Here is a 26,222-nt window from a genome sequence, read left to right as displayed (position 1 = left end):
GTATTTGAAGGAGGTGCCATTCAGTAGGAATTTACACTTGCAAAATGGATGAGAAAGATACCCAAAGTCCTGTGTGCCAGATGCTCTCTGTTAACGGGGACGGGGCGTGCGATGGCTCTGGTTGATGCTCAGCGCAGGAGCTGTGTGCGGGGCTGGGTCCTCCTGCAGCTCCATTTTGTGAGTGCTTGGAGCCTCTGCAACCCAGGGTCTCTTATTCATCACGAAAAAGGGAAATTGCTACCCTCGGAAGAGTAAAAAGAACATGCAAAAGTTTGGAGGAGGGCAGACAGAAATGGCAATAGTAATGGTTTCTGGCTCTTGCTGCATTTATGCAAGGAAGGCGTTTGCTTTACTTGGTGACTCTTCTGAGATATTAATGTTATTTATTTTAGCCCAATCCAGTGGCAAGGGGAGAAGTTACTTATTTTCTCAGGTGGTAGGAGGCTGGAGGAGCAATGCATTTGCTCCGCTTTGTAGCTTCTGTAGCTGGAGAGAGCAGCAGCTCTCTGACATAGCAGGGTCAGGGCGCCTGTGCCAGCACTGCTTCAGCCTGAAAAATGACACAGATTATTTGTCAGGGCTTGGTCCAGGCTTTGAAAAAATGGTATCAAGCATACATCTGTTTTTGCAGACTCTCATGTAAACTTGCCCTGAGGCACTCCAAGGGAGAGAAAATTTCATGCAAACCAGCGTAGGGATTCTTAAAGCAAAGACGTCTCGGCATTTTATGACCAGAAATGTGTATGGTTCGTAATTTCAAGAAAATAAAGATTATTCCATGAAAAATTGGGTAATTGCTGCTAAATATTAGGACTAACAGCAGTTTCGAATTTGCCTCTAGCTGCTGAGGTTTGACCCATCCTTGCTTTTGGTCCGGACCCCCTAATAGAGAAGCACTGAAGCAGGTTGGCTGGAGCGTTGCTGTAGGTAACGATGGCATCCATCACTTGCCTTCAAGGGTTTGTTCCCCGTTAATGACTGCGAAAGCTCTGCACGATCCTGGAACTTAAGCTGTCCGCAAGCACAAAATGGCATTGCCGTTGCCTTTCATTGCTGAACTTCTCCGGGTTATTGCCTCTCAACTGGCTCCGTGTGAGCCCTGGATTCAACTTTGAACAGGCGAATGTAGGTTAGGTGTGAATGCGAATAGGAATGGCTGATAAAAATAACATTGGGCTATTTGGAAATTGGGGTGGGGGGGAAACCAACCCTGACCTGCTGCTGACGCTGTGCACAGCTCAACGCAGGAGGCAGCTTTCTCTCCGCCTTTCAAAGCGGGTACGCATGGCTCCCATGCAGACTTTTCCCTGTGAACGTTTCTACCTTTGACAGCCAGGTCTGGTTTCCTCGGTGGCCAGATCTCCGTTGTGGCAGATGGACATCCGTCATCCCCGGTCGTCAAACCCTTAGCTGAACGTCCGTCAAATATTTCTGATGCCTTCCAGCACAGGTGGGAGGGCGCAGGAGTTGGAAGCTGTTAGTACCTTACATCGTGTGTCTGAGCATAAGAAAAGACAGCTTTTCCTTGTGCTTAGTTTTGTCTGAGCTGTACTGGTGCTTCAGAATGCCCCAAATACACTTCGGGGAGGAAAAAAAAAGTATATCTGTAACCATCTGTTCAACTATCGATCTGTAATATCATTCATTTGATGAGGAGCAAGCAGGGAAAGGGGCTATCGCATTCAGTGCCCCTCAGATTCACTCCCAGATGGGTGTCAGGAGTGGCAGAGAAATCTCTCTTAAGTTTATTATCAAGCATGTTTAGTCCTGGATGATTTTTTTTGTTTTGGACTTGAAGCCCCACACGCCCCAGGGTGAGAGGACACCTCCTTTTCGTTAGAAACCCAGCCCCTCGGGGAACGAACTGACTTTTGCTGTAGCTGCCACTTCAGGCAAAGAGCGCTTGCTCCTTTTTCAGTAATGAATCTCGCTTTGTTGCTTTGTACAGTCATCCAAGGGACTCTCAAATATATAAACAATAATTTGAGGATCACTTTGTTTTCTCTTCCATGGTACTGGCTCTTTCTGGAGGTGTGGATCAGTCAGCCCTGCTCTGTCTGCTGCTGCTGCCTCCGGTCCTGGGAGGAGAGGATCTTTTGCTTCGTTTCAACCAAAGATGCACGATAGATTACGTGGTCTGACCCGATCCGTGCGGGAAGAGCCGTGATGAAGCTTAATAGGGTCGTCGCTTAAGTACGGATGCAGAAATACAGCACAGGCTTTTCTCCTGGAGGAATATAGTCTTTTTGCACAGAGGGGCAAAGGAGTGGGCTGTGAGCGCTCTGGTTTTGTAGAGCTGGTGGTAGAGAAGCAGCTTTTTGTCAAATTCTCCCATCCATGACTACCAGTGTCCTCTCGGAGTGCTGCAAATACCCACTTGCCCCTGGACTGGCAAATAAAATCTGCGTTAGTTTTGTAGTAAGCAGAGTCTTGCACCATAGCCTAGCAAATATATTGCGGTCCTCTTACTGTTACTGGATTCCCTCAAGCGCAGCTGACCTTTTAATCCATTTTACACCTCAAAAGTTCACTTGCATTTGTGTCCTTTTGTTTGTGGTTTGGCGTGCGGTGTTTGTCCTGTTAGCAGAGTGGGAATTGTAGTCTTTTCTCAGGAGCAATCCACGGAGTGTGTTTTGATGCACTTGCAAAATCGTAACTCCCAGACCTAAAGATTTGACTATTTCAACTAGACTGGGTGCAACACGTGGTTTTGTATACAAAGGGAAGATGGCGTGAAGATCACTGCGCTTGCTGCTCGCAATGTGGTGAATCTTTTATCCATCGTTTTTGTTAATTATTGTCTGCGGGCAGTGCACGGAAGGAGCTGGCTCTGAGGATGAGTGCAGCACGCTGTATCTTTGCACTGCTTGGGCAGTCTGTGACTAGCCGCAGCGTTTTTTTTGGTGAGATAAGGAGTTATTTCCCCATTTTGCAGACAGGAGCAGGAAGCAGGCAAGACTCTTCCACCCTTCTCGGTGCCCTGGGGGTGCAAGATTTCGGGTCAGCTTTTGCTCTGACGGCCGTGCCGGTGCTGCTCCTGCTGTTTGTGAGCCCAGGCTGGCTGCAGGAGGAGCTTCCTTCCTCCGCACCCTCCTCCTGTGCTGGTTACTCCAACAGAATTGAGCATTCATAAGGATAAAATTCAGATGTTAAAGAAAAAAAGTGGATATTTGTGCGTCAGATAACTGCTTGCACTGAGTTGACTAAAGCCCTTACACAAGTTATGCTGGCTAACAGGATTACTTGCTTTGACGCCGCTAATTACTTAAGTACTCGTCCTCATCCCCTGCTGCCTGGGGGAAAGGGGCATCGCTGGGTTTTGGTTTTGCCCACGCTGGGGCTCCAGTGCATGCTTCTCGTGACTCTCTGGTGCGTGGAGGATTTTTTTCATGCAGCTCCCACGAAGCTTTTGAAGTGCTCGACAGCTCCGGGTGCGCCGCGGCACGGGCGTCTGCTCCAGCCCTGCACGCCCGGCTCGGGGAATTGAGAAATCTTTTTTGGGGTGGGTTAGCAGGAAGCACAGCGAGTAGAAAACCGGCGATGTGGAGTAATCCCTCGCCTAGCGCAAGGTCTTTGCTGTGCATCTGCATCCCCCGGATGGTGCTGGTCTCTCTGGAGCAGATTTTTCTCCTTGCGCTCCGTGCTGGCTGCAGCTTGGCTGGCAGACAGGCACAGCAGAGGAGACGCCGGTTCCTTATCGTGCCCAGCTCCTTGTGGGAGTGGAGCCGTGCAAAGCCAGCGAGGGAACTTACATAAAAGTTCTTGGCTGCTCTCATCGGCATAGCCTCATATTTTATCTTGCATAACTCTGCTTGCTAGGGCTACCAAGAAAAGGCAAAGCAGACCATGCCAGGAGCTTTTCACGGATCTCTTCTGAATTGTGTGACGGGCAGTACTGCTCTTGTGGTCGCATGCCATCTCCATTAAGCTTTCTGTCCCGACTTCTGCGGGCTTTTTACTTTGTTAGGGTGGCTCGCGAGTCGGTGGCCGCGTGTGAAGGCCTGGGACGATGGGGAACATGGCACTGAACGGTTCCTGTTTCTCTGTTCTCTTCCTTATAAATCGTTTGACCTTCAAGCGTTCTCTCGCTTCTTTTGGAGTCAGATGGCAGATGTTAGGACAACTGCCCAGTTTGTAGAAGTACTTACAAATTGTTTTCCAGTCCCAAAGCCTCCCTTGCCCCTCTCTCTGAGTCCCGTGCCCACGTTTCCACCCAGCTCCCTTTGGCCTCCCTTCTTCCAGCTGAACCTATTTGTGTCAGACCTGCAGTTTCCCTCTGCCTCCTTCTGCCGTGCAAACCCTGCCGTCCTTATGCAGACCCAGAGCGCGTGGGGAGAGGTGGAGAATATGTGAAAATCTGCAAAATGTCGACTTTTTCATCGGTAAACCGGAGGGGTCACTTTTTCTTTCGGCTGTAGAGAGGAGGAATATATGCAGTAAAAAAATGTTGTCCAACCTGTGTTGGCATAAGCAGGGGTCTTGCTTAAACCTCTTTAATTGGCGGCTCCGTGGGGAAAGCGCTGTGTGTGCCCTGGACCATTCAAGGCATGCGGGGCACTTAGCAAGTACCCAGCAGAGCAAAACTTCCAAAGCGAGCGATGAAAGAGGGTACCGGCTCCCCTTTCATTATATCCGCTCTTGTTCTCCGCTGTCCTACATTTCACATTATTTGAAAATTGATGTTCGGCTCCAAAGAATCTCTTGTGCTGCCTCTCTGCTTTTTCTCTCTGCCTCCTGGGTTTCCAAGCTAAATAGCTGCTCTATTTGCATGTAAAAGAGATGGGTTGCATTACTGTTCGTCACTGTTATTATTTGACCAGCACTATCGTTTCGCCTGTTAAATTCAACATAGTTTGGCATATGGGATGTCTTTACTGGCTGATGGGTAAGGACACCGACTTCATTTGCATATCAGATATTTTTCTTCTCTAGCTGGATTACAGTTAAGTGCAAATCTGTCTTTCACCGCATGACATGATCGCATCAGAAGCGGGAGATGTGGAAGCGATGGTACATTATCTAGTGAGTGGGTTTCGTTACACGCGGCCTGTGTTGGAGGGACTGCTTACTCAGAAGCAGGCTGGCACCGGAATCATTAAAACGGCTGTAAAAGGCCCATTTGCCTTCCAGATTTTGGGGTTCTCTGGGGGATGCCCAGCAAAGATGAGGTGGTCTGTCCGTCTGCCCGCAGCCTTACGGACGGCGGTGCCTCCAAGACCTTTTGCAGAGGTGTGTGCTGTCCCTAAGGCCAGGAGGGTGAGCGGCAGCTCCCCGCGGTACCCACAGCAGGGTAAGAGGCTGGTGAGAGGCTTTTTTGGGGGCTGTCCACGCCACCGTGCGTGCGACGCGAGTCTGCAACGCCCCGGGGAGCGCCCCGAAGCAAAACCCATCCCAGCATCTCCTCCTCATCCGTACTGCAGCATCGCTCCCTCGCCAGGGCTTGGTCGTAATCGTTGTGGTCCTGCTGTGACCTGGGGGGGTTGAAAGGGCTGAACCCGGAGGACCGAGGAGATGCTGGTTGTTGGAGATGTTTTGAGAAAGAAACGGACTCCGGGACCTGAGACGATCTCCGCACCACGCCGCTGCGATAAGATGCAAATGGCTCTGTGGTGCGCGGGAGCCGCCGGCAGCCGGGCCACGCGTTTGGGGCTGTTTGACAGCATTTTACTTCCAGTTTTTTCTCTTTTTCCCAAACATCCAGGCCTCCTTCCTGGAATTTATTTTAAATCAAGACACTATATAGCCTTGAAATATTATGCAGGGGTGGTGTGTTCTGCATCTTTTTCTTTTTAAAATTAGCCAGGCCCAGGAGAAGGTAGAGGAGGAAGTCGGATGGGTCTCGCTTGTAACTATTACTTTTGTTTTATATGCTTCCTTTCTGCTAGAGGTCACCTTCTCATCAATAATACAATTGCCTAGCGTGAAAATCCTAATAATGGCTTTTGATGGGGTGTTTTTCTACCTAGGTTTAAAAACCAGGGAATGTGTTGCAAATAGAGGAGGCCTTACCTTGCCTTAAATGTTGGATTGCATCAAGATTTAGCAATTCCTAAGCTTGGGGTTAAGCTTTTTGAAGTGGCCTGTACCGAGAGGTGCAAGGCTGTCGCCTGGTAAAGGCAGCTTCTGCTTTACGGGTGTGTGCGGTTTCCTGACAAGCGAGAATTTTACATATTGGTCCTCCCACCTTAATTGCCAGTTCCTGGGAACCGGTGTGGTTTTTTTTTCTCCTGCTTTTGCCGATATTTGCATGCGGTCCTGTTTTAGTGCAACGTTATGGTGACAACTATCCCCACCGAATTAGGAGACAGCTTTGGTGCCCGCGTTTTCTGCGGATGCATATGGCATTTAGTCTGCATACGGTGGCTTTTTAAACACGCTGAGGGGTGTATTCGGTTGCTCTGGCAGCACAGCTTTTCTTCTTTCGGTATCCGAGAGCATAATTTCAGTGAAAGTATGTTTCTGAGTGTGCGCTCGTCTTGAGGCTTGGAACGAAAGCCTTCTGCTGAAAAGACTGTAATTCTTTCCCCCCCCCCTCGAAAAGAGACGTGTTGCTAACTTCTTCGCTTCCATTTCCAGCTGTCCCATTTCCTCCCACGCAGCGGCTCACTCTGAAGGAGGTGTTTGAGGATGGGAAGCCTAGGCTTGACGTCTTGAAGAGCCACTTGGTAAAGGAAGGGCGCCTGGAAGAGGATGCGGCGCTGAAGATCATCAACGATGGGGCCGCCATCCTTAGGCACGAGAAGACAATGATTGAAGTGGAGGCTCCCATCACAGGTCAGAGCGCTTTCTGCAGCTGGAGTCCTAAATAAGGGCCATCTAGGAAGCACGAGCTGCTCAAAGTAGCAGGTTTTCTGCTGTGTTCCTTCCATCAGCAAGGTTTTTACGTTGCCTGAACTCTCAGAAGAGAGGATTTTGCTGGTGTAGATCCAGTACATCTTTGCAGAAGCTGGATGTAAAGCAGGGGTGGCTTGGGTCAGAGCACAGCCGTGCTATGCTCCTTGTTGCTGTCATGACCTTTCTTTTCTTAGCGTGTAATTCTGTCCCTCTTTTGTGCTGTTCTTCCTCCCCTAGTGTGCGGTGACATTCATGGGCAGTTTTTTGACCTGATGAAGTTGTTTGAAGTTGGAGGATCACCCAATAACACCCGCTACCTCTTCCTGGGAGACTACGTGGACAGAGGCTACTTCAGTATAGAGGTGACAAATAAAGTTGAGCCTGGGGCTACTAGTCCTAACCTAACCAAAAGTGTTGAACTAAACTAGCAAACACAGGCCTCTCTTACGCTGGATTTTATGCTCTACTCTAGTTCTGCATGCAAGGAAGAACGTGTTGTAGGTAACTTACGGTATGATTTTTGGCAGGAAAGTGATGTCCGAATGTGATGATTTTCAATTGGATTCTCGCCCAGTGACAGAGTTAAACAGCAGCGGTGGGGTTAATGACTAAACTCTGGCTTCTGAACTCGAGTTTTAATATCACTTGTAGCTGTCAGTCAGGGGAACAAGAGGGAGAGTTGATTGTATGTTACAGGCAACAGAATCCTACCAGGCAGTGGGAAGCAAATGTTTAAAAACTTGCAGGATTCAGCTTAGCAGGGAAAAGAAAGCGCTACACTACTGAGTCACTGCTTCCCTACCGTCCCCCTGAAAGCATCAACCTTGCAATGCCAGAGACGGGGTCAGGAGAATGGAGCAATAAATCACCTGGGCTGTTGTACGTCTTGCTGTGACCCAGGAGCTTAGTGCCAAGGCATTTAATTGTGTGTCGAGCCATGCTGTGCCCGTGTGACAGTCTGCCTTGTCACAATAACGCTGTCACCTTACAGACATCAGCCAAACATCTGGCGTCGTGTTAGGATTTTGCAGCTCCGTGGGATGCCACTGACCAAGTATTGGGTAGCACTGCGAGTTGTTGGTCTTAAAGGGCAAAGGAATCGATGGGTCCTCGTGGTTGCTGCTGGCTCAGTGAAGGTTGGGGAGCCGGCGGTATGGGAGAGCCATTAGCAAACACTGCAAACCCCAAGGGATTGCAGCCTTCTGGTTTTGCAGAGGCAGAGCCGAGTGGAAAAGGAGTGCTTATTCCAGTTGGAGGCAATGTAATGGGGGGCGTTTGGGGAAACGGAGGCATGAAAGGTGGCAAAACTGGTCTGGAATAACAGAGCCAGTGGTTTCCCTTCGAAGAGGGGACCACAGTGCAGGAATAGCTGAGCTGTTGAGTCTGCAGGGGAATCTTTCTCAGTTACATTTTGGGGAGGAACTCGCACAGACAGCGATGAAGACAGTTAATGCAAGTGCTTCTTTGAAGGATTCTGCAGAGGATTTAGGAGGGTACCGCCGAGAGCTTGTGCTTTAGCAGCGTCCTGGCTTGCTTCCAGCCTTGCGCTTCACGCGTTCCTAAATGCTGTCGGTGAGCCAAGGTGTGACGACGAGCAGGTTCCGGGGTAGCGGGGACGGATGCTCGAGAGGTGGGGTTGCGGCTGTTGGGATTTCTGGTGGTGCTGGCAAGGAGGAGCCCCGTAACCCCTGGGGAGGAAGGGGAAGAACAGGCATCTGACCGCTTGTTTAAATGGCTTGGCTTGCGCAAATCAGGTTTGCAGTTTAAGTGCATTTACCTGGAAAAGAGATTATATTATAGCACAGCAACTCTTTCTGAGACAAGACGTGGATTTTTTTTTTTTTGGTATTAACCAAGAAACCTTCAAATGAAAGTTGTCGTACCCTGTGTCTACGCGTGAATTTTACAGATCCTGGGTGGTGAAGCGCTTCTCCCGCTCTCTGCTCTTAGCCTGCGATTGATCTGGCATGGGGATTTTACTCCCAGATCTGCAGAAGCGAGTGCCTGAGTTGGGGATCGGTGCCCTCATCTCTGCGTGCTGTGATAGTATGAAAGAATTCCAGGGGGATGGATGATGAGTCCGCCTTGGAGAACAGTGGTGGTAGGAATCGGTGTTTTGGGGTGTTTTTTTGTGAGGAGGAGGGTCTGATAATTACAGGTAAATCTCATCAGGTCTCTGTTGTGGCCTGACAGTCTGGCCTGTGCCAGGCAGCCCGGTGTTTCGGGCTCGAGAGCCTTGGGGCAGTCAGTCTTTGTCAGATCTCAGCAGAAAGTTTTTATTTCTTGCTGCTCTTGACCCACCTCCTTCCCCTTTCCGAGGGGAAAGTCACCGAGCGCTCCGTTACCCCACATTGATCTTTCACGAATCAGGGTGGGCTTTGATTAGTACATGCGGGGGCTGCTCCAAATGTCACTGATAAAGCAGAATCTAGAAGACTTGATTCCCTTGTTCCTATTGATGTGTGCCTCTTCTTTCCACCTACTGCAAAGCGCAGCCGATGTGTTTTAAGAGATTCCCACCTGGGTGCGCAGAAACCGGTTTCTATAGTGAAACAACAGGAGGTTTGAGCTGGCGTAGAGGATCGCTACGAGCAAAGAGTTAACAATGCCGAACGGGTGTCTTTGCGTTATATATATTTTTTAAAGACTTCTATAAAATGCAAAGCTGTAGCAGCTGGACTCTGAAGTGTGGAGATTGCCGTTCTGTGAGCGTTCGGGGTTTGGAGTTTTGATCGCTGTATCCCAGAGGCTCAGGTGATGGAAAGGCATCCAGGTTTCCCTGGGCTTTCACCACTGGGAAGGTGGAGAGAGCCAGCATCATCAGGCTTTCATGAGTCACCGCACAAACTTGTGCATCCATGTGCTGGGTGGGGAATATTATCGAGTGCCTGCCCAGAGCAGCTGATAATCATGACCTTTTAACTGAATGAAATGGGAGGTAATTGTATAATTGCATCCTGATGCAGGCAATCAGGAAACAAGATGCAAAACTGGGGGCCAAGGAGGTGTTAAGGTAAACTGTGTTGCTTGTTAGCAGCCCAAATAACCCTTGCAAGCTTTCCCTATTGCTGCAAGTATTTGGTTGTCAAGGTAAAAGGAGCAGTTTGTGGCTCAGACAAAACCTTTAAACCCCCCCCCCCGCCCCGAAAGCCTCTGTTCATCAACTCAGCTGGATGTCTTCAACAAATTATTTCTGGGCCTCTGGCTTAGGGAAATTCTCATTTAAAAACGTTCATTCCCAGTAAGTATAATGAGGCCGTGAAGTGTGGTTTGGTTGGGTGTTGTTTTTTTGGGGTTGGTTTTTTTTTTTTTTAAAAGAAAAGAGTTGTGGGGGGAGAGGGGAGGGAAGCAACCGTGTGAAAGCTGAGACGGCTGATCTCTAGTGGAAGAGGACTCTGCAAAGCGTTTGCTTTCCGTCCCTGCCGCAAAGCCGGCTGCGACAGCGAGACTAACCGCCCGTGGACTCGAACGCTGTAGCGAAGGGGCTGACGGGCAGCATGGAAATCGGGCTGAACACCTCCGTTTGGAGACGCTGATGAGACAGCATCCTGATGAAGGATTCCCTCGTCAGTCTGCAAGCGGGAAAGATGCTTCCTTCGAAGTGCTTTAAGCTTTGAGTTACATCTCCTAGCCCCTTTACGCAAGAGGGGTCTGTGCCTCTGTTAGTCCATGAGGGACCATCCTGGTCCGTGAGGCCAGAACACAATGAATAGAATTGTTTTATTAAATGATAAAGTGAAACAATTATTATGACCAAAAATAGAATCTATGGAAAGAGTAGATTTATCGGTAAAGGTGGCACGATAATGGCGTACACCTTTGCCGGACTAGTTTTTTCAAATCCAATTACGATGGGACACATGATCATTGTCTAATTACAGAATTGTATGTACGGTAATCTCGCCAGGATGGAATGCACTGTTTTATCCAGAATAATATTAAAGAGACCCAGTCAATATTGTAAGGTACGAGCGAAGGTAGAGCCGTGGGCTAAACGTGGGACTGGGATGCAGGAGTTTTGCCATGCTGTCTCTTCTGTGCCTGCTCCGGGAAGAGCTGGTAGGCTCGATGTTTATAACTTTCTTGTAAATGCTGGGGTTTGTAAATGGTATGAGAGATTACGGTGTGGCTTGTTGCGGGCAGGTTTGGCAGCAGCCCCTCTTGCATTTGCTTTGGGTTGCAGGTAGCAATTCCTCTTGCAGTTCCCCCACCGCGACCTGCGGAGTGAAAGGGGGGGAATCAAATGGGGGCGTGGGCACGAATGCTTGGCTTTGGACTCCGAACCATAGGCAGAACAGGGAGAGGAGTAGAGTAGTTAAGCCTGGTAAGCCATCGTTGTCTGGAGTTGCTACTAGGCTATTGTAAACATGCAGTAATCAATTCCTGGGCACAGCGCCTTGAAAGTCTGGGAAAGAGATCGGTACAAAACGCCAGGAAGCATCTGAGGCATGCGAGTGTAGAAACCTCCCTCGTTCCTCCTTCCAGCCCCTCCGGAGCTGTTAAATGTCCTTTTACTCGTCGTTACCCCACTGGTACCTGGCAGCCCCCAGATCCCTGGGAAATAGCTGCGAACCACGGGGAGCCGCAGCGATGTTTGCCCTCGACGTCTGTAGTTTGCTTGCTGTGCGGCCGGGAAGAATTGTGGTGCCGAGCGACTCCGTTGGCTTCCATTTCACTTTAAAACACTTCGAATGTATTTTTAAATCTCTCTTCTGCAAGTTGCTGACCTTCTATACATCCCAAATCCTCCTCTTTATTGATGGTGTGTCTCTACTTTCTTGCTTTGCTTTGAACCAGTGATGCCAGGGCTGGTTACTTTCTTCAGTCCTTAGCAAGTCGCCCAGTTCATTTACAGTGACTTTTCGCTTTTCAGTTCTCATGCTAGCCCAGAAAAGTGACATTTAGGTTGCAGGTTAAAGCTTTAAATCATAGAATAATTATAAATGGTTTTGTTGGGAAAATTCCTCCTGTTAACAGATGCAGTAAAACATGATTTTTGCTAGCCTTAACCACAGCTTAAATTACCTGCCACTGGCCCTGTTTCTGTTCAGTTTTAAAATTCAGAATTTGCTATCCAGTCTTTTTTGTGTGGGGTTGAATCCCGAGTTAGACACAGGCGGGTGCTTTACAGCTCCTTGGGGTTTTAGGGATCCCTGCATGTAGCTGGAATGAGTAACGTAGAGCTTCCCTTGCAGGTTCAGTGCTTAAATACCATGATATCCGAGATGTCTGTACTGGAAACTAACTTGAAACTGGTTTATTTTGGTGCTGGAGGTTGTTTCCATGCCACGGCAGCTGGTTCCCGGAGATCTGTGCGCCAGATCAGCAATGTTTTTAAGTGTCAAACTGTTGACAGACTTCATGGTTCACGTTCTCAAAGCGTGTGCCGTTTCTGTAGCATGTCAGCCTAAAGGGTAAGCTCTTATTAGGGACTTTAATCCAGATCTTCAAGCTTGCTGTCGTTATGGGTTGTCCTTCCAGCACTCAAAATGAACGAGGGAAATGTGATAACGTTTCCCCATACTAGATACCTGCTGGTTTAGCTGTCAGCTTGACAACGTATAGCACGGAAGGGTAAGCGCGCTTGCTTTCCAGCCCTTCCCTTCTTCACGTAGCCTCTTCGGAAAGCCACCGTGAAATATTTCTGCTGAAAACGATTGTTTCAGTTTGACTTTGGCCTGCGCCTCATCAAAGACGATCTTTGTACAGGTGTCGCTGCTCAGATAGGGGATGTGGAAAGCCCTCTTCAAAGCCAGGAGGCTTTACTAAGCTTGTTTTTTGGCTAGGCTTTTCCTGTTTTGAACTTGAACTTCACATGACTGTAGCGTAAGCAGAAAAAAACAGCGGCGGGGGCGGGGGGAAGTCAGTGGGGAAGAGCAAGTTTAATTTTTCTAATGTTTAATGCACTTGATAAAATGTCTGTCAAGATGGCTGTCTGTTATACTTGATGGTCTCTGGTTTTGATTGCAGGGGGACATCTGGAGCGCACATCGCGCTGCGCAGCTGCTTTTGCTTTGCTGCTCTGAAAATGGGTGCTTTTTGCTTTGGTTTCTGCTGGAAGGAAAAGCTGCCCCCACCCCGCCCAGAGCCGGTTTCAGTTGAATGCGATTTCATTTGTCACTTCTCCAACTCAGGCCTAATATAGAGAAATGCTCAGTGTGGCTTTCCCCCACTGGTGAAGTTGGCCAAGATAAGATCTACTGCCGATTATGGAGCTGGGTTTCTATCAGGGTTCCACTTTGAATTCAGCTTGTTGGGTGTCTTCCCAGAAACACTTAGTGAAGTCTACGGATGATTAGTGCCCTATAAAAGGTTTTTATTACATGCCATCTCCTCCTTCCCTTTCTTGCAGTGCGTGCTGTATTTATGGAGTTTAAAGATAAATCATCCCAAAACATTGTTCCTCCTTCGAGGGAACCACGAGTGCAGGCACCTCACAGAATACTTCACCTTTAAGCAGGAATGTAAGTATCAGCAGCGTAAGGATTTAAACGTATTAATGTGCTGTGACCAGGTGCGAGTCTTAATTTTTGTGCCTGCCGTGAGTGGTATTGGTTAGCTCTGGAGCTGTAAAAACCTGTCGTCTTTTGCTCCTGCATACATAGCTCTTCTCCTGTTTCAGCTCCTGCTAAAAGGAAAAAAAAAAAGCCAAATATGTAAGTCCTGTAAAGTACTGAGTGCATGTTGATGTGGCCTTCTGGTTACAAAGAAGGAGCGCGGATGGAAGAAATGCGAACACATCTTCCCCGTCTCGCTCGTGAGCCAGTCGCACGCACCCCCCCACCCGACTTTCAGGCCCAGCAACGTATAATTACTGCCAAATGACTTTCAGCTCCAGATTGTGCAGCTGGGATCAGTGATTACAATTGGAAGCAAATAAAGGATTTGTTCCTCAGTGTTTGCACTAGGGAGAATCATTACCTTTAAGATCATTTTAGTTGAGTTAAAGATAGTTTCGTGCAGCATTTACGTATTTTTAAACCAACGATGATGAAAGGTCGGGGAATGACCCCTCTCCCCTGGGGATGACAGTCATTCCTCCAAGCAATAAAAAAAAGGGTATACACCAGCAACGTGCAGCTCTCTATTCGGGAATAGTTGCTCAAGGAGCCGACCTCAGGAAATAGTTACGGGCAAGGCACGAGGCCAATCTTTAGCCCTTCAGCTCTGGATGCTGCTGGATAGGGTAAGGCGGATAGGTACTGAGATAATGACATCTGTTTACTCAGAAATGAGTTGGGAAACACCAGCCAGCTCTCTGCTGGATACTGTAGCCATCAGATGGTGGTAGATGAGCTCCTGTTGAGCTGGGCTCAATTTGAACTAGAAAGGCAGAGGTGATGGGGATTTTTCCCCTTCGGAAAACAGAAGATACTGCTTTTCCGCTTCCTGTATCACAGCGTGCAGCTGAAAAAACCTGTTAGTATCCCTGAAATAAAGCTGGAGGAAAGGTAAACTTTCCATTCGTGCCCTTTTTTGCTTTAGACAGATCTAGGTTTTATAGCAGTAACGGGGCTTTCTGGAAGGTCTGGCTACGTTAACGTACTGCTGCCCTGCAGAGGGGCCGCAGGCGCAAGAAGACACGCGCTTGACGTGCGGCGATCCCTGCTCCTGCTCTCCATTCTAACGGGAAGCATTGAGAGAGATTTCTGAACATACTTGGAGGCTTGCTGTAAAAGCTAAGCTGCTTTCGGAGAGGCTGTGGTATCTCTTGTTTAATGTATTGAAACATCCTCTTCACCTCTGTTAAGATGAGGCATCCAGCGGAGATTGTGATCGCTTGTAGCCCTGAAAGATCCTGTAGGAAGATTCATTTAACTGCAGGCATCTTGGTCAAATTCTGACTCAAAGCACTTGTGTCCAGCCGAAAAGGCAATTCCTGTCTTAAGTGATTGTGTAATATTGCTGTGCCAAATTAAACAGCTGCTGCATTTCCCAGTGTATAATCTGCTTAGCAGCTGAGGCTGGTAAGGCTCTTTGAGTCTAGAGGTGCAGTATGAATGTAGGAAAGCGATGGGATGGCTTTATTAGTATCCCAAGTTTTCTATTACAGTGGCCTAGCCTCTTTTCTATGTTAATCTTAGTGCAGGTGTTCTAGAAAATAGCTTGAAGGGAGATGAATATTCTTGACCGTGTCCAGATTGCTGCGAAGCCTTTTTATCTTCATGTCCAACAAGCATTTTCAAAGTCAGCGTTTTCACTAATACACGGGTGCAAAGTTCGACTTGGTGGGCCATAGACATAGAGTTTCCATATCACCTTAGGAGTTAGGTTCCTTGAACTTACTTATCAGCACTTTGGCTGATCAAAGCTTTGCTTAATGCTTCTTGTATCATGTAGGTTTTGATGCGTGAATGACTCGCCCTTTAAAAAAAAAAAAGGCTAAAAAGAAAAAAAAGCTCTGCTTTCAGCCTGAGCGGTCTTCGTTGTGTAAATGGGTAAATTAATTCAATTCTTCCCTCTCTTCCTCCCCCTGCCCTGCATCTTTCCAGGTCGAATCAAGTATTCGGAGCGAGTGTATGATGCGTGTATGGATACATTTGACTGTCTTCCTCTTGCTGCCCTCTTAAACCAGCAATTTCTGTGTGTTCATGGAGGACTGTCTCCAGAAATCACGTGTCTAGATGACATTAGGAAAGTAAGTAATCTCCGTGGTCCCTTCACGTAGCTTACAATTAATAGTGGGGTTAATGGCTTGCTTGATTCCTGCATGGAGTTGCAGGCTGAGGCTCCTGTGCTCTGCATATCCACACCGTAGGTGTGTGTATGTTACTGCAGCTTTCGCCAACGTCGTCCTGATTTTTGTGTACGTTTTTCAGTTAGACAGGTTTAAGGAGCCTCCGGCCTTTGGTCCAATGTGTGACCTGCTCTGGTCCGATCCATCAGAGGATTACGGCAATGAGAAAACGCTGGAGCATTTCGCCCACAACACCGTTCGAGGCTGCTCCTATTTCTACAGGTAAGTGGTGTTTTAGGGGGCTCTGATGGGCTAGAGCTTTGTGTCTCCCCTTACACTAAGGTGTATGGGGAGATAAATTGCCATTCAGATCGCTCTCTGGGACTTTACAGTGTACCTGGCTCTGAAATAGTCTTCGGTTGGCTCTAATGCACAAAATCTTGTTTGTTTTTTCTTCTCCTGTAATATTGCGCTCTCTTTGGGTACGTTGCTCTATGAAATTGTGGTATCGGACAGCAGAGATGCTTCTTTTAGCTGGCAGGGTGCCTTTTGAATGGTTTTCAGGCATTGGACAGTACCAGGAGCTCTAGGAAATAATCTTTTCCTGTCTAAAAGAGAAGCATTTGTGCTGACAGACCACTTGTAGCCCAGCTGATAGGGAGGATTTGGCACCAGGAGTCTGTTTAACAGAACGCTTTGCAATTCATTTTTGAATGATGTAATACGTACTGGCCTTGTTTGGGGATGCTGGACACAAACCGAGTGGATGCCGCAAGTGGCTGCTTCCCAAAACCAAGACCAGGGGTGCTGCCTGTTCTCCTGTGCTACATGCTAATGTATACTTGCTTTTTCTTTTCCAGTTATCCTGCAGTTTGTGAATTTTTGCAGAATAATAGTTTGTTATCTGTAATCCGAGCTCACGAAGCCCAGGACGCTGGGTAAGTGCTGCAGCCTGGTAGCTGAGCAGGCTCCGTCTGCGTTCATGCTATCCTTAGCAAGACCAGTGTGTTTTAACACTTGACCTGTTTTTCAGGTACCGAATGTACAGGAAGAGCCAGACAACAGGCTTTCCGTCATTAATCACAATCTTCTCTGCACCAAATTACCTAGATGTCTATAACAACAAGGGTAAGGCTGGCAAGGGCAGGGCTCTGCTGCCGCTCGGATGTCAGTACTGTCCTCACGCCCTTAGGAAATCCCTCTCCGTCTTCCTTTGCCTTGCCCATTCTGCCCTCTCCTCTAGTTGCATTCTTATGCGTGAAATGAAAAAGAGCTTTGTATGTTAAACTGACGGCAGCTGGGGAGCTGGAAGTGGCTGGGTTCTCCGACTCGAAGACTTAATGTATGACTGTGACAATTAGCTGTCAAGTTATAAAGCCTAGAATAATGCTTTCATTTCCAGCCACATGACAACTAGGCACTATTGATGAATGCTGCCATAAAGAGAAGCTGCTGGTATAGGCAAGCTTTTAACTTCACAGTGCCCCTAAAACTGTATGGGTATGATGGGGAACTTTTCTCAACTGCGGGTTGGTTTGGTTTTTTTTGCCGCTCTGGATCTTGGCCTTGTGTTCATCGCTTCTGACTTGCACAAATTCGAACAGCTTTGTTAAATTGACCTTCGCTATTATGATGAGCTTTAGTGAAACAACGTAATGGGTAAACTGAAAAATACTGCTTAAGCCTTCTCATTTTGGAGAGCTGGTAGTTTGATTCTGCATGAGTGCAACCTCTCGAGGATAATGAAGTTTCAGTAGCGTGGGTACAACTCCCAGAAGTTGACAGGGCTTGTGGACACGTACTGTCTTCCCTTTTTCTCTCCTAGCTGCTGTACTGAAATATGAAAACAACGTCATGAACATCAGGCAGTTCAACTGTTCCCCTCATCCGTACTGGCTTCCAAACTTCATGGATGTCTTCACATGGTCTTTGCCTTTTGTAGGGGAAAAGGGTAAGAGATATTTGGGTTTCTGTCGTGAGTTGCCCGGTGACTGGTCATAGTACCCTGAGTGTTAGAAACCTGTCCCACAGGCTATTAAATGTATTGAGAGAGTGTTGTAACTCCTTACTATCAGATAGCATGGGAAAGTAGTTCAGGTTCAAGGAGATCTGCTTATTACTGGGTAAAGTTCACATGAGAATAATTGTTGATACCTGTTTTAGAAAGCTTTTACCAATAAAACAATCCCTTCTTGCTATTTCTGCGTTGCTGATGGAGCCGATCTCGGGTGGTGTCGCCCCACCTCAGAACTTGGAGACATTTCTCTTGCTCTGGGTTTGCAACAGAGAAATTAAAATCTCCTGTTGGCTTGTGGCCCACCAAAAAGGAAGCATTCACTTCAACTTAAAGGCTTATTTCATTCTGAAGGAGGCGAGGCAGCTTAAAATATGACCAAGACTTTGCCTCAATTTCTCAGCAAAAGGGTTTTTACGTCTCCTGGTGAGTTTAAATTCCACTCCAGTGTTGTATGTTTGGAGTACGACTTAAAGGTCTGAAATGCCAAAGGTTTTTTTTTTTGACTTTGAGGAACCAAAGGTTGAATTTCTCCCAGATTTGACGTTCTTGGAGCCAGGTGGCCTGTTGTGCGGGTCGGGGTGGGGAGGTGGGACCATCAGCGAGCCCCGGCTGTTCTGCATGAATGTTGGCACCCCGCTCCCCACGTCTGTTTCATCTGTGATGTGCTTGGACTGCATCCACCTCCTTGGCAGAAGGTGTAAAGTATGTCGTCTGCTCTGGGTACTGCTGCGAGGTACCAGCAGTATGCAGCTAAAAGTGTCTTTGGGCTTCCACTTCCAGAGTATAAATGACCTTGAAATCGTTTGCTCGTCCAGCTCGTCCTCCAAATACCTCTGTCTGCCAAGCGTGCGCACCAGGCCTCTCTAATCTTCCTGTCTGTACTTCTTACAGTCACAGAAATGCTCGTTAACATCCTCAACATATGCTCCGATGATGAGTTGATTTCAGATGGTGATGAGACATTGGAAGGTAAAAAACGCTGTTACGACCGAGCTGGTAACGGTGGGGGGGTGAAGGTGGGGAAGGTGTATGATGTTAGCTCGAGAGTGATCGGCACTTGATTTATAGCTGGATGCCCAGCCAGGGTCTCCAGTTCCTTTTTGGCCAACCCTTGTGCAGTTCTGGGTAGGAAACTTTTTTTTTTTTTCCCCTTTGCTATTCAGTCACAGAGAAATTAAATTATATTCACTGCGACAGACGCTTCATGCCAGCTACTCTGGAGAATGGTTTCCTGCTCCTTACAGAGCCTGCTTTCCAAGTGGTTATTTTTTCCCCTAATTCAAAATTTTCTGCACCAAAATATCTACCCAGTCTTCTCATCTGTTGCAGTGAACTCCTCTGTAAAGTAGCTTCTCATGTCACCCCCGGAAAAGCAGAATGCAGCTTTTGGCCCTGGTTTTAAGCTATGCATGAAAGGGACAAAGCAGCTGCTGAACTGATCGGCAGTTTCTATATCGGGGGGATCGCTCCAGAGCGAGGTGGTGGCCTAGAGGAAGCTCAGGCGCGGACGTGGGGCGTGCAGCGAGGAGCGGGGGCCGTGAGCATGCACGGGGGGGCCCGGGGGAGCCGCCTGTGCAGATCCGTGTCGGGCGGAGGACAGTCAGTCCCGCAGAGAAGCAGAACACCGTTGTGGTTACAACAAGGTGCCGCTGCTTCGGTCGACAGCGTGAGACTTTAACCCGCTTCTCCCATTGCATTTCGTTTTTGGTTTGGTTTTTTTTTTTTTTTCTTTCTCCCTCCCATGAAAATTAAATTTGTTTCTTCTATCTCTGTCTTCATCTACTTGTTTCTTGGTGTCTCCTCTCCCTGAAGATCACTACATTTCAAGCTATCAGAAAGGTACCCAGCTAGAATTTGCTACAAGCTTAATTTTCACTGCCTGTGCCACCAGATTCCTTGGAGTGGATTTGAATAGCTGACTAGTTGGGCAGTCTCTTCATCCCCTTTCAGTTTTAACATAAGCGCCGTGTGTTTTTTAACCCTTCTGCGTTCCTCCAGGAACTTGAGAAACGGGGTCACGTTTCTATCTGACTTCTGAATGCAGCCACTTAGTGCATGGCTGAGCCATCGGTGCATGTTAGACCTCCGGTTTGGCTTGTACTGTCCTAATGTGTAGTTGGGCCATGTGAGGAATCTCAGCTGAGAGGAGATGTATTTGTTACCTCTTTTACTTTGATTTTTGTTTGTTTTCAGTTACCCTCCATGCTTTTCTCTCACGTTCGGTCTGTATAGCGGAAGGGGAGTTCACATATCTCACTTTGTGTTTGTGTGGGGTCAAAGCAGAGTTGCAAGGCTCCGGCCAGCCGTTCACTGTGCGCGTTGGATGCCAAAGCTGATGCTTGCGTGACACTCCTCCCCGTGGCGAGCACAGCCCGGTGTTCTGCAGTGTTCATCAGCAGTCAGATTCGTCAGTGTTCTGCCTTGCAAAACTGTGTCTACATGGCTGAGTCATTTGTGTTACATCCTGTGTAGTGTGATCAAACCTGGTGAGCTTCGAACAAGACCTATCCGATCCGTTTCTTTTGATGGTTCTACTCTTTAGACCTTTAAGTCCGTGTGTCATCTCGTTGGTGTTGCCCTTCTCACTGCCATCCTGACCGCCATTCTCTCAGCACTGTTCTCTCAAGAGTGTAGCTGTGAATCTGTAAACCATGATTTCTTTTCCTGGAGTCAGGCAGGTGCTTCATATTGACATTACGTGTGCCTGGAAAGCAGGAAACCTTAAACATGCTGGTGTTTGTTCTTTCTCTCCCTAAGGTGGGACAACAGTCCGTAAAGAGATCATCAGGAATAAGATTAGAGCCATTGGGAAGATGGCGCGTGTCTTCTCGGTTCTTCGGTAAGGAAGAAGCTTGTGATTTGGGGTCTGGGTAATGGGGGACATTGATCGGGCTGCTCCGGGCAGGCAGAGTCCTGCTGGGGGGAAAAAAAATAAAATCTTACAGGGCTGTTGCTTTAGAGCAGACAGCAAAGGCTCGAGGTGGTGGCTTCTCTATGCCTGGTGGTCTGACTCTCAGAAACCTTCGTCTCAAGCAGCGGCACCTTTGCCAGCAGAAATACTGCCGATTAGGTATATTTAGCCCTCTCAGGATGCGTTTGCTGTGCCGTAACTCTGATGCGTCGTGGCAGAGTAAGCAGAGGTCCTGTATTTACGAGGCAGGGTTGTGCTCGGTGCCCAGCAGATCAGACGCGCGCTGCCCGCGGTCAGCGCGGGGCGGGCTCCGGTTTTCGTGCCGCTCACCCCTAATAGTCTTGCGTGGATCTAACTGAGCGTTGTGTTAATCTCTGGGTAACCGGTTGCGTTGCCTCTTATTTGCAGAGAGGAGAGCGAGAGCGTGCTGACTCTCAAAGGCCTGACTCCCACAGGTACACTGCCCCTGGGAGTGCTCTCAGGGGGGAGGCAGACCCTACAGACTGGTGAGTATGAACGATCCTGCTCTCTACAACACTGCGTCCCCTCTGGAGTTTTAAACCTGGCCCTCAGCTGCCCCAAAAACCATTCCGTCAGTTCCCGTAGGCGTACTTCAGGGTGCCAGGGGACCCGAGGGATGGTTCAGGCCCACGGGGAGGAAGGATTCAGAAATAGGAAAAAGCAGAAATGTAGGTGGGATGTGGAGAGCCTTCCAAGATGTCCCCATATACCCTCGAGGAGGGGAACGCGAGGGAAAAAAAGACAACAAACAGCACCCTGCCTAAAGCATGTGTATTGCTTTATTGTGTGTTTCTGCAACAATTTTTATCATTTATTTCCCTTCTAACGCTGCACGATAAGCATCCTCTGCTTCACCTATCTGCTGCTGTTGTGTGATAGCGTATATATGAATGTAATAGTAAACACGCCTGCTCGTTTGTTCTTTGTTAAACGAAACCCCTCCGATTTTGACCCTATGAAATTTGTGAATCCCAAACAGAGGAAGCTTAGATTTAGTCGAAGGAAGGAGATTCTTCCAGGCCTGTGTGTTTCGTATTAAGACTTCTCTCGGCCCCCTGGTTTTGATCTGGTTTTGGAGGTTTCTTTTCTGTGCTTGCTGGCAAATGCTTTGCTCCCTCCCTCAGCAGCCAACTGGTCTGTCTTATTAGTGTGCTGCGAGCAGGACCGAGCTAGCGATCTGCGTGCTTTCAGCTTGCAGGGCAGGGAGATTGGCTGATGGTCAGGGAATGAGTTATCATAGTAACATGTGTCCCCAGAGGGAATCCTGTAATCTAGTGTTTTAATCCTTTCCTGCCGCCAGCCTTTGAATGCTGGCCTCTAACCAGCCTGCTTTCCCCTTCCTATTAGCGCTGGGTAATTTCCTGCGGGCTCAGAAGAGGGCTTGTTCTGGGATTGCCTTGCCTTGGTTAAATAGTTCACAAGTGAGAAACGTGTAAATATTGCTGCCCGCTCCTGGGGGTGGGGAGGATGCAGTATCGCTCCCAAACCCATGGGTTTCTTTGCCCGCAGAGGAGTATGATTTTTTTTTTTTTCTTTTTTTTTTATAGCAACCATAATGGTTTCTGTCGCCCCAGTTCTGCTGCAGGCATGGGAACAGAGCCTGAGTGGGAAGGCGGCTGTTACAGCTCGGCTCGAGCAGCCATCTCGCTCCTGGTGCCGCAGCTTTGCCCCTATAGCTGACAGCGCAGGGAGCATGCTGCGATGCTCTCCTGCACCCTTTCCCTCTCGGGGGGTTCCTCTGAGGGGCTACCAGGGAGCTCCCCCCAGTAAGGAAGCTGAGATTTGTGCATCTCCCCGAGAGAGGACAAACAAGCTGGACCTTTGCTGTTGCTTTACCTGACCCTGCCTGCCGCCTCCTCCCGTGGCTTCAGGCTTCCCACCCCTTGCTGCTCCCGGCACCCCGTGCTCCCCTCAGCGGCACCTTGCTTTTCGTGCCCTTCTCACGCTCCTTTCCCCGTCGTGCCTCCTTCTCTCACCCCTTCCCGTTTCGCACGTCCCTTCGCGCCGCGCCGTCTGCTCGCAGCAGCCTCCTGGTGAACGTACAGGCACTCCTTCGGCAGCCGTGCCGGGAGCCCGTCTGCTCGGCGGGGAGAGGAGGGGGCTGCCCCGCTTCTGGGGTGCTTCTGCACCCCAAAAGAGGAGAGACAGGGCTGCAGGTAGCAGTGACGTGGCCCCTTCCCTCCCTGAGCCTCCTGCCAACCTTTCGCAGCACGGCTTAGCAAAATTGGCTAAGGAAAGTGCTGGATCTGGAGCAAAGATGTTCAGCTACAGCTCCATTCTTCCTCCATGGCCTCTCAAGGACCACGTGGCCTTTGTATTGTGTCCAAAGCAAAAAAAAATGGCGTTTTGAGGCTAAAAGCAGGGGATCTGTTCTAGGGAAGGGCCTCCTCCCAGATGCTGAGGCAGGGACTACCAAAACTTGGACAGCTGCTGCAGCAGATTTAGGAAGGGGGACATTGCTCAGCTTTATGGTGCCTTGTTGCTTGGTAACACTTTTAGGAGGTGGAGCTGAAGCCAAACTGGATTTGAAGCATCAGCCTGGGGTTTTTTTGTTGTAATCCAAGGCATCAGCAGCGGAGCAGCCTGGTATCTGCTGCTGCCTGCTCTCCCCCAGAGAATAAACTGCCCCCCCTCCTCCCTACTGCTCCAAAAAGTCATCACGTCCCTCAGGGTCACTTCCCTTACATGGCTCTGGTGGCTGGGGCTTTGCTCTGGGACAAATTCCACGTCATTTACCTTCTGAAGGTGGCCAGGAGGCCCTAGAGCCACCGAACTGGGAGCAGAGGGGCTGCAAACGCAGGTGGAGACCCATGGCTTAGTCCAAGGCTACCGCTGTCCTTGCCGCGGGACGCCTGCATGCCCCAGCCCTCCGGCGCATGCAGCAGCGAGCCATCTCTCTGCTTCTCTGTTTCTTTCCATCGGATTTATCTGTGTGACGAGTCCAGCGAATGTGAGGAAAGGAGACTCCCCCGTGTCAGTGCTCAGCAGAGGCCGAACCCGAGGGAGTCCCCTTTCAGCCTTCCTCTCAAGCTCCTGTCACCTTTTTTTCCTCTTGCCAGTTGGTTTTGATTACGGTCGTCTCCACCGGGGCTGGGAGGCTGTGGGCTCTGCGTTCGCAGCAATGATGTTAGATCACTCACTGTCACTCTTTTTTTTTTTTTTTTTTTTTTTCCTGTCTTCATTTTTGCATGCCACTGTTCTTCTGTATTGCAGCCACAGTAGAAGCGGTAGAGGCACGGGAAGGTATGGCTAGAACCTGGCGAGAGACTCAAATCATCTCTGTGTGTGCGTGCGCTAATTTTAAAGAGCTTTATCAGCCTTATGGAAGCTTTTTACTCTTGCATCACCAGAAGTGGGAGAGGATGGGCCCCTGCTGGGAAGCAAAAAATACACAGCAGGCTGGTTCAAGTCTATTTTAGCCTTAATGAGGCTGTCGCTTAGTGCAATACCTTTATTCCCTGTCTCCGGAGCCGTTTGTGCTCTGGTGTCTCAAGACCTCGGTGTTGGGGTCCTGCAATCTGATCTCGGATGCCTCGTGGCTGAGTTCATCCCCTGGGTAACTCAATCCGGTGAAGGCTGCCGGCACGCTTGGTCAAAATCTTCTAGGAAATAGCGGATTGCGCGGCTCCGATGTAATCCTTGCCTTCCCCACGGGCGGGATAAGGTGCTCCCAGCGTGGAGAAGCAGTTTTCTCCCTGTAGTTTGTGTAGAAACGACAGATTCATGAGGTTACTGTCTTGGGGAGGTTTTCTCCTCGATAGCTCCCTTCAACTACTGATGAACGGGGCCGTACCGCTGCGTAGAGAACTTTTTGATTACCGAGGGAAGTTTGTTTGTAAACCGACCAAGTCCTCGTAAAAAGATTTGGCACAAAACCCTTTTTCTTAAATTATCTGTCATGCAAAGAAGTTAAACGTTTGGTCCGTATCATCACCGCAAGGATGACGTACTCGGCCTCGTAGTGATGAAACAGAGATAACGCTTGCCCTTGGTGGGATTTCATCGCTCGTGAGACTGCCTGTGTGTCTCCTGGTCATGCAAGAAGCGTTGCGTTTGTGATCCCAGGACTAGCTGTTTCCCTCTCCTGGTGTTGCAGTGTGTGGTTTGTGTTGGAGTTAAAGCCTTGTGTTGGTGTCTTTGTGGTGTTGGTTTGGTTTTGCCTTTTTTTGTTGGTTTGGTTGGTTTTTTTTTTTTAGTATCCTGTTTTTCAGCTTTGAAAGTTTCCTGAGATTTCACTGTTCGGGGACGCTGAGCACTTGTCTGGTCTTCAAGTTCCTCCTACTAAACTGTATTAAAAGAGGAACCATTAGGGAGCAGAGCAAGTCGCTGCAGTCTGGATCCTAGACTTTGCTGCTGTGACCTAGCAAAGACTTCAACTTCCCAGCTGCGCTGTGGTACCCACAGGAGCTGGCGATGCCGAAAAATCACCTCCGGACCCATCTCGGGGTTCCCGTAGCCAGACACGTGCTTTCTGTCGCCTCGACCCTGTCCTGTACATGTCTAGCGTGGGCTAACGGGCTGCTATCCGGGGATCCGCGGCTCCGACTAACTCTTCTGTCTCGGCCCTTCTCTCCGCAGCCATTCGTGGATTTTCACCGCAGCACAAGATCCGCAGCTTCGAAGAAGCCAGAGGTCTGGATCGCATTAACGAACGCATGCCGCCACGCAAAGATTCAATGCACTCAGACGGGCCGGTGAACTTGGTAACCTCAACAAACTCTGCGGACAAGAATGGCACAGGGAAGAAAGCCCAGTAACGGTCCGAGCGCCCAATCTGCACCACTAAAGGATCCAAAACTTAATGAATTTTATTTATTTATTATTGGGGTGGGGTGGGGGCAGGGGAGAAACCAACTTCACCTGGAGGCACGTTCATAATCCAGTTTGCATCCATTCTGTAAGAAAGGTGACCATTTTGTAATTTTTTTATTTATGTTCAATATATAAAAAGTCCATCTTTTTTTAATTTAGAAACCAATCTAACTGCTAGTGCATATATGAAGTGTTGTGCTGTACAGCTGACCTCTCCTCCACGAGAGGCAAACCTCCGTGGGGGGATTAAAAGAAACAAAAACAGTCCCAGGCAACTTGGGTCGTTGACTTTGGTACAATTCTAAGTTAGCCTGTGCTTTCACAAGCAGGTCCTTCCGTTGAAAATAGGGTTGGTTTGGTTTTTCTTTTCACAACTGTCTTCTTCCCAGAGTTTGCTGTTGTTTTCTTCGACTTCTTGCCTACCTGCATCTGCTGCTTTAGCAAGCGATTCTGTGGAAGGCACGTTGCGTGGTGCAGCTGGCTGGGATCCGTCCCTCTTCCAAGGTGACATCCAAATATTCCGGATTAGCTCTAAAGGACTCCAGTGTGTTATACCAATCACAGCACCTTTTCCTTCAGTAATTCAGTTGTATTCCAATGGAGCCCCAAGCAAAAAAAGTAACCTCTTAATCGGAACGGGAAGGCGGGTGGGAGAAGGGCTGCCCCTTGTTGCAGCTCTTCCCGAAGCTTCGGCCGTTCGGACTCGGCGCAGCCAGCTGTACGCCGGAGTTTGTCAGCCGGGGCTGTCCGTGCTGCAGAAATACCTCTGGGAATCCCTCTGGTTTGGAGCAGAGGAATTACCTCCAGTCTCTAGTCATCAGCAGGGCTTTGGGAAATCTGCACAGCCTGAATTTTAAAGGAAAAAGTGGGTGATTTATAACCTATGGACGGAAAGACCCCCGCGCTACCACCCTCACATACTGCAGAGCCCGTGGCCCGCTCCCCTGCGC

The 26,222-nt window shown here is 48.8% G+C and overlaps 1 protein-coding gene across 3 annotated transcripts in view; it reads left to right on the top strand.

Moving 5' to 3' along the window:
• The window catches only part of LOC309602276 (serine/threonine-protein phosphatase 2B catalytic subunit gamma isoform-like), a 34,594-nt gene extending 9,346 nt beyond the window's left edge, over window positions 1–25,248 (top strand). Inside the window, exons 2-14 of one of the 3 annotated variants that reach the window (XM_082335711.1) lie at window positions 6,577–6,774; window positions 7,072–7,196; window positions 13,187–13,298; window positions 15,327–15,472; window positions 15,654–15,793; window positions 16,372–16,449; window positions 16,545–16,639; window positions 17,337–17,462; window positions 18,420–18,497; window positions 20,286–20,367; window positions 20,848–20,945; window positions 23,674–23,703; window positions 25,039–25,248. In XM_082335711.1, coding sequence (XP_082191837.1) covers window positions 6,577–6,774; window positions 7,072–7,196; window positions 13,187–13,298; window positions 15,327–15,472; window positions 15,654–15,793; window positions 16,372–16,449; window positions 16,545–16,639; window positions 17,337–17,462; window positions 18,420–18,497; window positions 20,286–20,367; window positions 20,848–20,945; window positions 23,674–23,703; window positions 25,039–25,217 — 1,487 coding nt within the window. In that variant the 3' untranslated portion in view covers window positions 25,218–25,248. Of the gene's footprint in view, window positions 1–6,576; window positions 6,775–7,071; window positions 7,197–13,186; window positions 13,299–15,326; window positions 15,473–15,653; window positions 15,794–16,371; window positions 16,450–16,544; window positions 16,640–17,336; window positions 17,463–18,419; window positions 18,498–20,285; window positions 20,368–20,847; window positions 20,946–23,673; window positions 23,746–25,038 lie in introns of all 3 variants that reach the window. The other 2 variants (XM_082335710.1, XM_082335712.1) reach the window with 2 other exon arrangements.
• The last annotated feature ends 974 nt before the right edge of the window (window positions 25,249–26,222 follow it).

The sequence above is a fragment of the Platalea leucorodia genome (assembly GCF_965183815.1).
Source record: "Platalea leucorodia genome assembly, chromosome: Z".
Taxonomy (NCBI): domain Eukaryota; kingdom Metazoa; phylum Chordata; class Aves; order Pelecaniformes; family Threskiornithidae; genus Platalea; species Platalea leucorodia.
This window is presented reverse-complemented; position numbering and strand designations above follow the sequence as displayed.